This window comes from Aedes albopictus, chromosome 3 (genome assembly GCF_035046485.1).
Source record: "Aedes albopictus strain Foshan chromosome 3, AalbF5, whole genome shotgun sequence".
NCBI lineage: Eukaryota > Metazoa > Arthropoda > Insecta > Diptera > Culicidae > Aedes > Aedes albopictus.
In genome coordinates this window covers 218,015,204-218,030,155 of record NC_085138.1, presented here as the reverse complement: position 1 = coordinate 218,030,155, position 14,952 = coordinate 218,015,204, and the positions used below count along the sequence as shown (strand labels likewise).

Here is a 14,952-nt window from a genome sequence, read left to right as displayed (position 1 = left end):
ACTGCAAAAATGATATTATTCGACCGGATTTATGAACAACAAATTGGAAATCAATATAGGAAAGTAAAAAAGGTGAAGTGATACGAAGATAATTTACGTAAAAGTGCTAAAATTGTGTTACTGTGAAGTGAACATACAACGCTGCCGACTATTCATTGCTGTTCTAATAAGAACAGAGAATACCGCTGCGAATCCTATTAGCTTCGATTTCTCGGTCAAGGTCACAGTCTGATCGAGCAGACTCTACTGACCTAGATTTGAAGCAAGATGTAATCAACCTACTGAAGTGTTTTGTTTGGGCTAGTTGTTTCGTTGTTTTTGTGCATTAGGAAGATGCACCGTCATAGCTGTACAACATTGCAGCTAAATAAGAACTTCGTCGACTATCGATGATACATCGGACAGTCTCGTTGCACCACTAATGTGTATTTTGATTCGATGATGGTTTATGCACTACGCGACCGTAGTGCAGTCATAGCTGGTGTTTTTGTCAACAACGTGAGGGAATCAAAGAACATCTCGAACGTTGGACTGCTGTCTTTTGCACCTCAAGAGAGTGTTTTCTGGACATCAACGAGGTTTTTTTTTTTTTAGGCGCACTAGACACTTGCGCCGTCATAGCTTATGTTGCAGTCACTGAGTGATGTTGTCAACAACGTGAGGAAACCTGAGGACATCTCGAACGTTGGACGATTGCCTTTTACACCTCAAACGAGTTTTTTTTTATTCGGCTTCTCTGATGGTTTATGCGCAATAGGCACTTGCGCCGTCATAGCTTATCTTTTACAAGCTCAATCGGAAGAACTAACATTCCTTCTGTCTTTTAGGCCTTCTTTAAGAATGACCCATGGAAGGTACCAGGAATCCTATGACCTTCCTCGTTCTCAAGAACATACGTGTTCGTTCCCAGAGCCGACTGAACTTTAGCACGGGTGTACTTTGTTCCGAATTTGCCAACGAAGTATTTCGATTTGTCGGACAGATGAATATCGCGCTTATACACAAGGTCGCCAGGTTTGAAGACGTGATTTTCGTTGGATCTCAAATTGTACGGTCGCGAATACCGTTTATACGCCTCCTGGAGGTTTTGACGGACTAGCTCATAGAGTTTTCGAGCTTCTTCACTCTGATGGGCCGGAATGTAGTTATACTCAGATTCAAATTCTCTGAGGTGATCATACTCACTCCCCATACTGATCATATTTCGTCCAAAATTTATAAAGTATGGCGTAAAGCCAGTACTTTCGTGTACGCTAGTACGAATCGCAGAGACAATCTTTTGAACTGACTCGTCCCAGTTACGGTGGTCCGCCTGTTTGTTTAAAGCACATCGTAGGGCGGTCACAATCACGCGGTTGACCCGTTCGGCTGGATTTGGACTCGGGTGATATACTGCCAAGTTCCACTGGGTTACTCCGTACGTTTTCAGCAGATTTCTGAACAGGTCGCTTTGGAAAACCTTCGCATTGTCGGTGATACAGACCGATGGTGCTCCAAAGAGGTTGAATACGAGGTTCTCCATGACTGCACAGACTCCTGGAGCAGTGGCAGCCTTCATGCACTGAGCCAGCACAAACTTGGAGAAGAAATCACAGATCACAAGGATCCAGACATTTCCCTTGCGTGACTTCGGGTAGGGCCCGAGGAAGTCTATGGAAATTAGTTCCCATGGCCGACTACAAAGTTTGGGTTTTCCACAGGGTGGACGCACATTCATATTCGGCACCTTCGACTCTTTGCAGACTCGGCAACTACTGCAGAAGCGTTTTATTTCACTGGCCATCCGCGGCCAATAGTAACGTTCGCGCACTTTTTCAAGGGTTTTGAGGAATCCAAGATGAGCGACGTTGTGAATGCCCTCGATGGTTGTTTTCCTATCTGATAAGGGCAAAACTTCCTTCCAGCGGAATGTCGGGTCCTCGAGTAACGTTGAATTGGTGATAAACTTGAAGATTCTTCCGTTGACGATCTTGAAATCCGGATATTGATCAGGGTTCTTTTCAATCTGCTGCCTAAGTCCTTCGATATACGGATCAGGTATGTCACAATCAACGATATATAGGCTACGACTAAGAGCATCGGCAGGGATGTTTTCGGATCCTTTTTTATATTGAAGCTCGATATCGTACTTTGAGAGCTTCAGCGCCCATCGAGCGATGCGCGGACTTTTCGACTCGATGCTCATTGTCTGAAGAAAAGTAAGGCTCATCGCATCGGTTTGCACCACGAAACGATTCCCTTCGACGAAATGTCGGAAGTTTTCGATACTTAACAGTACCGCCAAACATTCTCGCTCAGTGGCGCTGTACTTCCGCTGAGTACTCGATAACTTTTTTGAAAAGTACGCAATACACCTCCGTTCGCCGTCTTGAATTTGGACCAATACAGAACCAATGGCCAAGTCTGAACTATCCGTCTCGATTATGAACGGTAGCGAGAAATCGGGGTTGGCTAAGATCGGCGCAGAGACAAGAGCATCCTTCAGCCGTTGAAGAGCAAGGTCCGCTTCCGGGGTCCATTCGAACTTCCGTCGACCTTTTTTGAGGAGATCGGTGATTGGAGTGGTAATTTCCGAATAGTTCTTGATGAACTTTTGATAAAAGCCGGCAAGACCGAGCAATCGCCTAACGTCTTTTACCGTTCGGGGAACAGCGTAGTCCAAGACGGGCTGGATTTTCGCAACATCCATCGACAGCCCATCCTCGGATAACACGTATCCGAGATATTTGATACTCGTTTGGCAAAACTTAGACTTCAAAATGTTGATAGTCAAGCCTGCGCGAGCTAATCGTTCTCCTACGCATTTTATCAATCGGAGATGTTCCTCATAAGAGTCCGATACGATAATAATATCGTCTAAGTAGACGTATACGTACGGCTCCAGGTCATGTCCAAGGACTTTCACCATTAAACGAGCCATGGTTGCTGGAGCGTTAGTTAAGCCGAAGGGCATGACCTTGAATCGATATAAGCCCTTGTTGGTCCGAAAAGCCGTTTTGTTTTTAGCGTCATCATCAAGTTCGACCTGGTAATACGATTCTGTCAAATCGATCACGGAAAAGTAGCGTGCGCGCTGGATTCGCTGCAGGATCACGGTCATGTTCGGAATTGGAAAGTCATCCTTTTTAGTCAGGGAGTTCAACCGTCGGGAATCCAAGCAAATACGCCATTTCCCAGTAGGCTTCTTGATTGGCAGTAGCGGATTGACGAAATCAGCGGCACCTTCACACTCTTCAATAACGTCGAGATTCCGAAGTCGGTCCATTTCAGCGTCGATTACTGTTTCCACTGCCGGCGACCATCGGTAGGAAGGAATCCGTCGTGGTGTCGCTCCAGGCAGTAAGTCGATCGAGTGTTTTATCAAGGGTGTTCTGCCCAGTTGTCCTTCTTGAGTTACTGGAAGGTATTGGATTGCTTCGAAAAGCTCCGTTCTCTGCTGTGAGGACAGCGGATGTTCCGTCTCAATCTCGTGAGGGTGCTCTATTCGCTTTATTGGGATTTCGACCGTTGGCATCTCCAGACTGGGATCGCCTTCTTGGGTTTCTGGAACAGATTCTCTAGGGATTTCCGGGGTCAGCTGGAAACAAATGTGGCCTTCATCATCTCCAAAGTAGTCTTCAATATAATTCAGACAAAGATTTGTACTGGTGATTGGGTTATTCGACTCCTCCGAAGACGGCTGAGCGACCAATTGAAAATTAAAGGCCGTTAAGAAATCTATTCCTAGAATCAGAGTCTTGCAGATTTCCGGGACCACGAGAGTAGGAATTACTTTCGTGACCTCTTGATATCTGTATGGGATGTTTACGTACCCCAAACAGGTGTAGGGAGTCCGATCCGCTGTAAAAATCTTCAAGTCGCATTGCTGAACCTTTAATCCAAGGCGTTTGATGAGATTCGTCGAGCTTATAATTGACACGCTGGCTCCGGTGTCTGCGAGCCCTTCGACTTGAGTGTCGAGGATCGAAACAATTAGGTGGGGGCAACGTCGAAAGCTGGTCTTTATCAGGAAGGTTTGATTGAATCGGGAAAACGGGGAATGGGGAACCTTTTTGTCCAATTGGGCAGGAGCTCGGTTCCCGAAAATCTCCTCCTTTAATCGTTTTTTGACTTGGACTCGAACGCAGAACGCAGATCATGCTGCTGTGGGCATCTGAACGCAGTCGTATCAGGATGACCACACATGTGACAGAAGATGCCTTTCTTTTGATCGCATTCTCTCCACAGATGTCCGGATTTTCTGCAGTTCCAGCAAAGAGATTGGGATCGGTCATTGGTTGCCCGAATATTCGACGTTGATGGGTCCTTGGGATTCCTACGCGCCTGAAGCGCAGCTACCTCCAGTTCATCGGTCAGGTCCTCTGCATCCGCGGCTTCCTTCTCATCCACGAAGATCTCATTAACCAACGGCGTTTTAGTTGGACCACGAGGATGATACAAGTTTCCCTCCAACGCGTCAAATCTGTAGCACAGTTGTGCCAAGTGTTCCAATGACGAAATCTCCTCTAATGCTAGTCGCCGTTTGTAGGACATCTTCATGTTCTCTACCACAATGTCGAATTTCTCCTCATCGGAAATCCTTTTGTTCATCCGCTGAGACAGATTTTCAATGTCCGTGAGGAACGCACTGAACAGCTCGTTAGGACGTTGTTTTCGATTTCGCAGATCTTCCCGAATGAATCGATCCCTATTCGGGTTGTCATACCTCATGCGCAAGTAATACAACAAGGTATCCCACGAATTGAACTTAGGTTCGTAGGCAGAGTACCAGACATAAGCGTCTTCTTTGAAGAGGAGGTGTGCATGGGTCCTCAACTCTTCCTTGGAAATTTGATACGAACGACTCAAAAGTTCAATTTGTCGCAAAAAGTCAATCATTGGAGTCGGATTTGCGTCACCCGCAAACTTGGGTCATTTTTCCATAATGTTGCAAGTTTGGTGTGGCAATCTACCCCGTCTCATCTGGTATTGGGTTCCTTCCTCATTTATCGGTTGAACATTTGGTGAAGCATTCAAAGGGTAATTCATACGCAAACGGGGTTCTGGGAGTTGATCTCGAGCCGTTGGTCCAACGGGAGATCTAGGATATCCCGGATTTACAAAACTGGGCCACGAGTTTCGTAGAACCTCCCTGAACGCTTGAGGGGTCTCGTCATTTATTGAACTTCCCCTATTTTCAGGCTGTACACCAGACATATCCGTGATTCGCATCTGCAAGGGTGCTGGCAACCTAGGTGGATCCTGAGAGCTAACCTGAGCTCTATCAGCAGTTCGTGACACACCAGGAACTCCGGTGTCACGTAATCCTATCTCTCCGATTTCTTGGGCCAAGTGGTTCATAGTCGTGTCTGGAACAATGGGACGATTCGGATGGCCAGTCAAGAGTTGACGAACGTAAGTCTGCACATAGTTTTGAATTTCCGACACGTGTACATAGTTCTGCAACGTTTCCCTCTCATTTCCAGGTTCTTGACGACAGGTTTGGGCGGTTTCTTCCGTTCGCCCCGGAATGTACTGCGTAGAGACACCACTTTCCCCGTTGGATACACGAAAAGCTCCACTCTGGAATGCAGTAGCATCGGTTTGAACCGCACCTAACATTCGGTGACCTTGGTTTGAAGATAACGGCTGAGAGTCGAACGTAGACCGCGACATTGTCGGCCCTCCATTGGTAGTCGGGATTCCCGAAGAAAAAATCGGCTGCGCTGTGGAATTTAGTAGCGGAACAGCGTCGTCTCGAGGCAGCAAAAACGATCCATTCAGCGTCTGGTTTCGCGGTTCGCGTAGACCAGTGTCACCTGCAGGGCCTTGTGTTTCCGGATGATCGCCATTCCAAAATGGATTGGTACTATTCTGCCGTGTGGTCGCCGCTCTCGGACCGGAAAATCCTGTCAAATCCACCGGCAACATCTGCGAGGTCTCAGGATGACCCTCTTCCACTCTCTCCAACCTGGTACTGGACGGAACTCCACGGAAAGGAAGTGGAAATCCTTCCATCGAAAGCTGCATTCTTGCTGCGCGGTCCAATTCAGTCTGCAGGTTATTCTGCGCTGGAAAGCGACTGTCCAAAGACAACCGGTCGGGACCCGATCGGCCATCGGAAGCACCCATCATCATTTGGTCTGCCCATACGATCCGCGGCGTGTGAGAGGGGTTCAATCCACCAACTGCACCCTCCAACGAATCGGCATAATCCGAACCCGGTGGTGTGACCAGCGTTCTTTGCGAATTCGTGGTACGGTTTACATTCGCAAGGTCGTCTAGGCGGTAGTTCGCATTAGCCATTATGCTTCACGTAGATTGCAAAATCAAATTCACTTCAAATTGCACTTCACTATCACTTCACTTATACAAACTAAGAAAAATAGTAGGACAAAGACACACGAAATAGAAAAGAATATGCAAAAAAAAACGATTGTTCGTCAAAAATACCGAATTCAATGAAAACTATAACCGAAACTAAACTAAAACGAATTCACCGATTTCCGAAACTGTAATCCTAACTTACTACTAGATTTGCTCAACGAATTCCAACAAAATTTAATCCTAGGTTAAATTCCGATTTGATTCTAATTCAATTCAACAAGCTCTATGATACTACAAAATTTCAAACTAAATCAAATATTTACAAAAAATCCAAAAACGTCAAGGCACTATTATCAGGCCCCACGTTGGGCGCCAAAATGTAACGCTCCGTTCTGTCCCTTAAGTAAACGGCTTATGCGCCACCTTCAAACGAAGGACCGTTACTCCTTTAAGTTTGCCCGGAATGAAACTGCCTTCTCAGGGCAGGTGAAACAGTTGTCTCAGAACCGAAGATTCACTTCAACACCAAACGCTTCGCACGATAGCCAAACAGAAATCAGCAAATATTTACAACAAAATCGCGAAAAAATCTAAGAAAAATCTCAGTAATTCATCAAAAGGGAATTGTCCAGATTATAGTTAACTAAAGCCAATCTAAATCTATATTTACAATTTATTCCGTAACGCGAAATGAACGTGGAGAGCTAAAATTAAACTAGAAGTAATTAACAACTTTTCATTCAACGATCGCGTAATCCAATTCAACACAATTTATTGAGTTCAAGTTTCATTCAACATTCAATTCAAAAAGGAAATTTTTATTCAAACTTCAAATCAATTCAAACAAGCCTAATTCCCTCATGTGACGTCACGTTCCTATCGGATTAGCTTTTAGGGTTTTATAGCACATGTGCGAAAAAGAGCCAAAGAAAAGTTTTTGGTTTTATCTGACCTTATCGTTCGTTGTAGGTCCCGCGTCGGAAGTAACACGTGGCTACGAGATGCAATCCTTCCCAAATACGCGTCTCGAAATCTTCCCTCGTCGAGCGTTCTCGTTGGTCGTCACCAACTGCTTAACGGCTTCGGGCTCTAAACGAGCTCTCGTCCTATCACGTGTCTCGCGCGCGCCGATGCGTTGATCGGGGTAAATGCGTCCCCGGCTTCGTGGAGTGGCAGCCGTTGGTTGTAGCTCGGCTGGCACCGGGCGTCTTATTGACTTGCGACGACACCGTGATGTTGCACCACAGACGTCGGACGAATCACGAGCTAGACGGAATTCGAGCACTACCGAAGACACTTGCTAGTCCAAACACGCTCAGACGATTCCACTCACCAGTTCGTTTGGTTGAACTAGTGTCCAATCCGGACTAACCGCCCTCGTTGCGTGGGCACTCGTCCTGCACAACGTGGATTATCTAATTTATTGGCTCACTTATTCAAAATTATAGGCTTACCTGAATTAATTATTAGCCACTACTCGCTGGATTTATTCTCAATAAAAAACTATTTAAACTCAACAAATTCTGTCACTAAAAAAAGCAATTCATCAATGAAATTAGATTAAATTAATTATGGCACGCGCGAAACTTACTTCGAGTTTAATTGGTTTGATTTAAATGTGATTTGAAACACCTTTGGAAAAATTAACTCCACTATGGAAAGATTCAACTGTCTTCCACTAAGCACTCCACTCAAGTGAATAGGATAACGCGCGATAGATTGGGAATAGCCAAAAATTTACTGCGCAATTTCCTCCAATTGGTGGATTACGGAGAGTCTAACTTTCAATTATTCTTTTGTTACATTTACGGAATTTTCCACGGCTGGATCTGTTTGACTCTCTACGACGCAATAAATTTAAACTCGAAATGTTTCATCGTGTTTGCGCAATCCTCTCCTAGGTGGCGCATGTGAAAATACTTTAATGCAATCTGACAGCATTACTGGCCTTACTGACAGCATGTGAAAATTAAAAGCTTTTGCCAGCAGATACAAACGGTTGAGGTAAAAACGTATTTGCAATGCGGTTCTAAATTAAGTGATATTATGTTATCGTTACAGCCTTCTAATAAAACTCAATGACACTTGCGCATATTGGAGTTATATGCACATGACACGATCGATACATTAGCTGTGCATATAACTTTGGCCGGGTTGAAAAGCAACATTGGCAGATAAAGTGGAATACGTTTTGCAGAATTCCGCAATTCCACTAAGTGAGCTTCGTGGTCGTGCGGCTAGCGGCTGTAACTAGCTGCCTGCCAACTACTAACCTGTACAAGCTAGCAGCAGCAAGAAACTCCTCGAGCTGGGTCTCAGAGTCGGCTTACTACTGGGTGATCAAGGGGACGCGGATTAAGTATGGAAACACTGAATTTTCATGTTCTTTAAACATTTATTTGCCCTATTCTGTGGCGTGTGGGTGTGTGGTTCACATTTTTGTGTGGTGTGTACAAGAGAGGGGATCGATCACTGTATTCACTGTTGTACTCCTCCGGCGCTGGCCCACACGGTTACGCACGATTGCGATAGCCCTACCGTGGGGCCGGAATCTCGCCGCGGGGCGGCTCGGGGATGTCCATTGGTCCGGAATGGCATCGGAATCGGTCCAGCGGGCTTTGCTGGAATCGTTGGTGGTGCTAGGCGTCTTCTCTCATTGGCGATATCGGCACGGCCCAGGACGATACCGGAGAGACCGTGCCGAGAGAGGACCCTCCTTGACAATTAGGGCCCGAGGCCCGAGGGAATTGTCCGAATGCGGACGAAAGGTCGTCTTTGGCTGTTAGACCCGGAAGCCATTTTAACTTCCGAGTCGACCCGTGTGAGGCCGTATTTTATAATACGGGAAGAGGTCCTATGGATTAGAATTACCGTCAGGGGATCAAATGACCAAAACTTAGATTACGTTACCTGAACGGTAGTAGGCCGTTGCCCCAAATCCCACCATCGGAAAAGAAGGGGGGGGGTAGTAGAATCACTACGCGGCACTACTTTTATCCGATCGTAGAGATCGGTGTTTCTCACACGGGACGCCTATATACTTCTGCCCAAAAATCTTCAATTTGGAAGATGGCAGCGCCCATGCGACAAAATTCCCGGCCATGACACACATAAACATAAAATCATAATGGCCATCCACTACGCCCTTCAGCAATGCTGAGTTGAAATAGTTTGGTAGCGGAGTAACCCTCTCAGTCGTGTGGGGCCTTCTGATTTATATTACAAAAAACATAAAATTTCCGCCAACATTCGGCTCATACAAACATAAAAATCTAAAGATGTAACCGACAGGTTACACGGCGTCGGTCATTCAGGATTTGTGAGTTCAATTCCCACTCCAGCCTAGTGAGACTTTTTTTTCAAAATATGAAGGATATTATTGGAGTTGCACATACATTAGCGCACCCAGCCCACATGATAGAAGCAAAATGCAAGGTATATAACAGTATAATGGCTATCTGAGAGTCATACAACATGCGTCGCATATAACTCTCACTTCCCATTTTCAACTCAAGATTAGATTCATATGATATTCCAATAGTGCAGTAATATAGGACTGACATATAACGATGATCGGGAGAGTTGGCTCATTTATTCATTTATTCATTACACTAGTTTACAAAATAAAACGAAAGTCGTGAACTTCTGTCAACGACCAAAGTTTTTGAAGCACAATTTAGCACTGATTTCGAAACCGTGCTTCAAAAAATTTTAAGTAGAACAGTTTTTGAGTTTTAGCTCAATATCAAGTTTTACAACTTTTAAAAATATGGAATTTACTAAAATTCAAATATCTTGCGTTTTGTTCAACCAATTACAAATCTTTTTCCATAAATCAAAAGCTGAATACAATACCATTCGATCATCTGAATGCAGGTTATGCGTCAGATTGATGAAATTCAAGATATTGGCGAGTTTTAGGGACGACCTCTTTAAATTTTAGCCAAATTTCCAAAAATATGTGAAGAAATGTATTTTTTTGAATAAGAAAAAAACAGTATAAAAATTCTTTCTCAGCGTTTATTTGACATATCATATGTAGGCGAGTTACAGTAAAAAATTCAGCTCAATCGGAGCATTGATTACGAAGAATGAGATGTGTGAAGTGAGTGACGTTGCTTAAAAATAGAACAAAAATCGATTTCAAATCATCAACCTTGTATGGAAAGTCGAAAAAAATTCCGCTCTACTGTAATTTTTTTCCTTCGCCTTTTCGAACTCAGGGCATGATTCTACACCAAAAATGATCATCAGCTTACCGAGTTCAAAAATGCTGTAAACTAGTGTTATTACTGTCAACAGGTAAAATATCCACCCCAATGACAAATACTTAATACTTAACTACTTAAAACTAACATAGAATCTTCTTAAATCTACTCTTATTAACTGCACGGGAAACATGAAAATCAAAAACCTCAAAAAGAGTAATTCAAACTTAAAAATGAGTGCGACCGTAGACTACGTCTGCGAGTATTTATTTTAATTTTCCCGAGTAACTCAGGACAGTCGATGTTATTCTGGCACCAATCAGCAAAAGTCTGAAGTTCCTGCTGCAGGAAAGATGCATCATTTGGAGTTTTAATAACCTGGTAAAGCTTCAGATCATCAGCGTACGATAATGTTAAACATTTTAGGGTAAAATTGACATCGTTCATATACATCAAAAACAAAAACGGTCCAAGATGGCTTCCTTGTGGGACACCAGAAGTGACCAAAAATGGCAGTGATACATGATCACCAATTTTAACTGACATACTACGACCGGTCAGATAAGAGCGAAGCCAGTTGAGTGAGTTGCCATCGAAACCCAATTTTTCAAATTTGGCAAGGGCAATCGCATGGTTCATTTTGTCGAATGCCGCCGAAAGATCTATATAAACAGCATCCACTTGATGACCCTTTTCCATCTCACGGAGGATGAATGAAGTGAACGTTACCAGATTGGAAGATGTTGATCGCTTGGGCATGAATCCGTGTTGGTTCTTCGAAATATAATGTGCACACTCATGAAACAGCTTATCGAGGACAATTAGCTCAAACAACTTGGAGATGGCACTCAGCGAGGCAATACCACGGTAATTAGCTACGTTCGTTCTGCAGCCTTTCTTGTATACGGGAAATACAAAGGAGTCTTTCCAGCAGGCCGGAAATTCCCCAGTAGTTAGCGACTTGTTGAAAATTCCGGCAAGAGGTGTTGCCAAAGAAGTAGCACATCTTTTAAGTAGAAGAGATGGAATACAATCCGGACCATATCCTGTTGATGACTTCAGTGTACTTGCCGGCCATTCAGTAGAATACATGCCGATTTTTTTTTCACTTTGGTGAAAAGGTTTTCCTGCTTATCGTAGACAGCTACATATTCTAAATGGGTTGAGCTGGAGTATCTCTTTCTCTCTTCATGGCGTAACGTCCTCATTGGGACAAAGCCTGCTTCTCAGCTTAGTGTTCTATGAGCACTTCCACAGTTATTAACTGAGAGCTTCCTCCGCCAATGACCATTTTGCATGCGTATATCGTGTGGCAGGCACAAAGATACTCTATGCCCAAGGAAGTCAAGGAAATTTCCTTTACGAAAAGATCCTGGACCGACCGGGAATCGAATCCGTCACCCTCAGCATGGTCATGCTGAATACCCGTGCGTTTACCGCCTCGGCTATATGGGCCCTGGAGCTCGGCTATATGGGCGGAGCTGGAGTATATGAAATACGGAAAAGATACGAAAAAGGTATTGAAAAAAAATCTCAACCTATTCGCACGATTTGGTCTCCCAGATGTACTAGTTACCAATGGTGGGCCACCGTTCAATTCAGCAGAATTCGCGAATTTCATGCAAAGGCAAGGAATATTGGTATTAATAATACCACCCTGCCAGAAACGGTCAAGCGGAACGAACTGTGAGGACCACGTATGTGGCAACCCTAACCCCACCTAATGCATCTGACAGGAGTCAACATCTATCGTGTATCCACAATGGAATCCTTTGTGGATACACAAATGTTTACATACAAAATGTTGGATTCTTAAAAATGGCGGCCTCGCACCCTGGTGGTGAGGACAGTAAAAGACATTTTCAAAAAGTTTTTGTTAGATCCAAAAATTAAATTTACGGATATTGACGATCAAATTAACTATTTCCTGTTTAATTATCGTAATAGTTCCTTAACCAAAACTGGCAAACTTCCTACTGAATTTCTGTACTGTTTCAAACCAAAAAAACTTTTTGACCTTTTAAATCCGAGAAACAATTATAAAAAAATCATTTAGTTCCCCATGTAAACGAAAATAAATCATTGAAGAATGAGTCATCGCAAAAAACGCACAGTAGAAGACAATTTCAGGAATTTGATCCCTGGAGACATGTTGTGGTATAGGAACAATCGACTCAAAGAAGCGGAAAGGTGGTTAGAAGCAACTTTTGTGAAAAGAATATCAATTAATGTTTTTCAAATGTCTGTGAATGGACATGTGACTTCAGCTCACCGAGATCAATTACGTTTGGCTTATAGCAAAGCTACTCCGAGATGTGCATTACTGAAACACAACAGAAAAAGAAAACGTAGTGAAGATTAGAAATAGGAACCGGATTTCTTGGGATTTCCAGACGAAACTATTTTCAATCGTTCTGATAAAAGATTGAATGCCAATTGTTCTAATCATCTACTTTCAGGAGTTAGAAGATCCGAGCGCTTGAGGATTAAGAATGAAAAACAAATTAGTTTAGCAGACAGTTCTGAAAATGTAGATTTAGTTGGAAATTGTCAAATTCTAATTAAAAGAAGAAAATTGTAAATTAGGCTGAAACAAAACAGTGATTGAATTTTATACTCTAATCTGAATTATGTATAGTTAGCATGAATTAAAAGAAAATATACAAACGAACTTTTGAAAGGATGAAGCACTGTGGTGTCCCACGGATCATATATTATGACCCACACTGTATAACGGTGAGATCGAGTATTGTGAGTGAGTGATAAACGAGCACCAGTATACCTAAGAGGATCTAATAAAGATTATTCTGCATTGAGACGTAAGCCAGTATAGTTCACTTACTTCTAGTGGTGGAAAAAAAATCCTAGAACATCAAAATTGCCTCACAATATACAAACTCATGCAATGGCAGGCAAAGAAAGCCCTTCAATTAATAACTTGGAAGTGCTCAAGGAACATTAAGTTAAAGCGAGCCAGGCCAAGTCCCAGTGAGGACGTAGAGTCATAGCGAAGAAGAAGTGTAGTGGAAACAAGAGTTTGCAATGCTCCGTCGTCCATGTACCGAAAAAAAAACAATTGTTCCGTTGACAACTTTAACTGAGAATCGAACCTACGACCATAGACTAATTATTCAAGACCTCGATGTACCTGAGAAAACCATTAAATTTTGTGTGTCCAGTCCGGTACCCAATAATATTCATTACCGTGTATTTTTTCCGAGTAAATTGCATTTCGTGTAAATTCGATTAAGCGTGTTACACCGATCTGACAGCAAAGGACCAAAAATAAATTACGTACGTGGGTACCGAGGATTGTTCACAATCAGCGAACTTGACTGCAGAAAAAATCGCGACCATGACGCCGCTGCTACGACTCCTAATTTGTTAGACGGGCGCTTCGTATTTCTCCATGCTACGGAGCTACTTCAATATCTCTCTGGCCTGTTGGCATGAACTGAACTCGATCCCGCTATGGACTTATTCACCGATGAACTGAATTCACCGCGGTCCGAGAATTTTGACACTAGAGCGGGGTCGTTTCCAATCAGAATTGGACGATTCTGATTGGAACAGACCCCGCTCTAGTGTCAAAATTCTCAGACCACGATGAATTCGGTTCATCGGTGGATAAGTCCATAGACGAGTACACCGATGAACTGAATTCATCGCGGTCCGAGAATTTTGACACTAGAGCGGAGGCGCTTCCAATTAGAAGTGAACGTCTTCCAATCAGAATTTGATAATTCTGATTGGGAATGGCCCCGCTCTAGTGTCAAAATTCTGAGATCGCGATGAATTCCGTTTATCGCTGCACTCGTCTATAGCACATGGTTTTTTTCTTCTCGCGAATGAACATCCTAGGTACCGGCCAGAGTGGACGCGTCACGCAGCGCGATGCGGAAATTTGCACGCAAAGGAATAACAACCAATAATAAGGAGCTGTCAAATCGTATGAGAAATTCGCGTCGCATCGCATAACGCGTCCACTATGGCCGTACCCTTATGCGGGAGACGTATGCCGCATATGGCACTGCACTGTTTTGATTTTGTATGGAATTTTGACGTTTCGTGGCCTTGTTGTTAACACAATTTCTGTAAGAGTGAAAAAAGGGGAGAATTTCATGCAGTGCCCTATAGCGAATAAGTCTCTCACACACAGAGATTGTTGCCGCCATATACGTTAAAGCGGGAGATCAACTATTTAAGTTCTCGTGAGCCTTAAGTTTTGAAATGGTTTAATTTTGATTGAAAAATACTTACCGTATCAGCAGCGGTTAAATTGATTCCAAGCCCACCAGCTCTGGTCGACAGTAAGAAGACAAATATATCCGCACGATTTTGGAAATCAGCCACCATGTCTCTTCGTGCGGATATTTTACTTGAACCGTCGAGTCGCATGTAACGATGCTTCCTGTGCCACATATATTCCTGCAATTTG

The 14,952-nt window shown here is 43.6% G+C and overlaps 1 protein-coding gene across 1 annotated transcript in view; it reads right to left on the bottom strand.

Annotated features, from left to right (window-relative positions):
• Positions 1-14,952, bottom strand: part of LOC109406256 (chromatin-remodeling ATPase INO80) — a 142,582-nt gene that overhangs the window by 103,015 nt on the left and 24,615 nt on the right. The window contains exon 8 of the mRNA XM_019679318.3: positions 14,775-14,942. Within this exon, the coding sequence (XP_019534863.3) occupies positions 14,775-14,942 (168 nt within the window). The remainder of the gene's footprint in view (positions 1-14,774; positions 14,943-14,952) is intronic.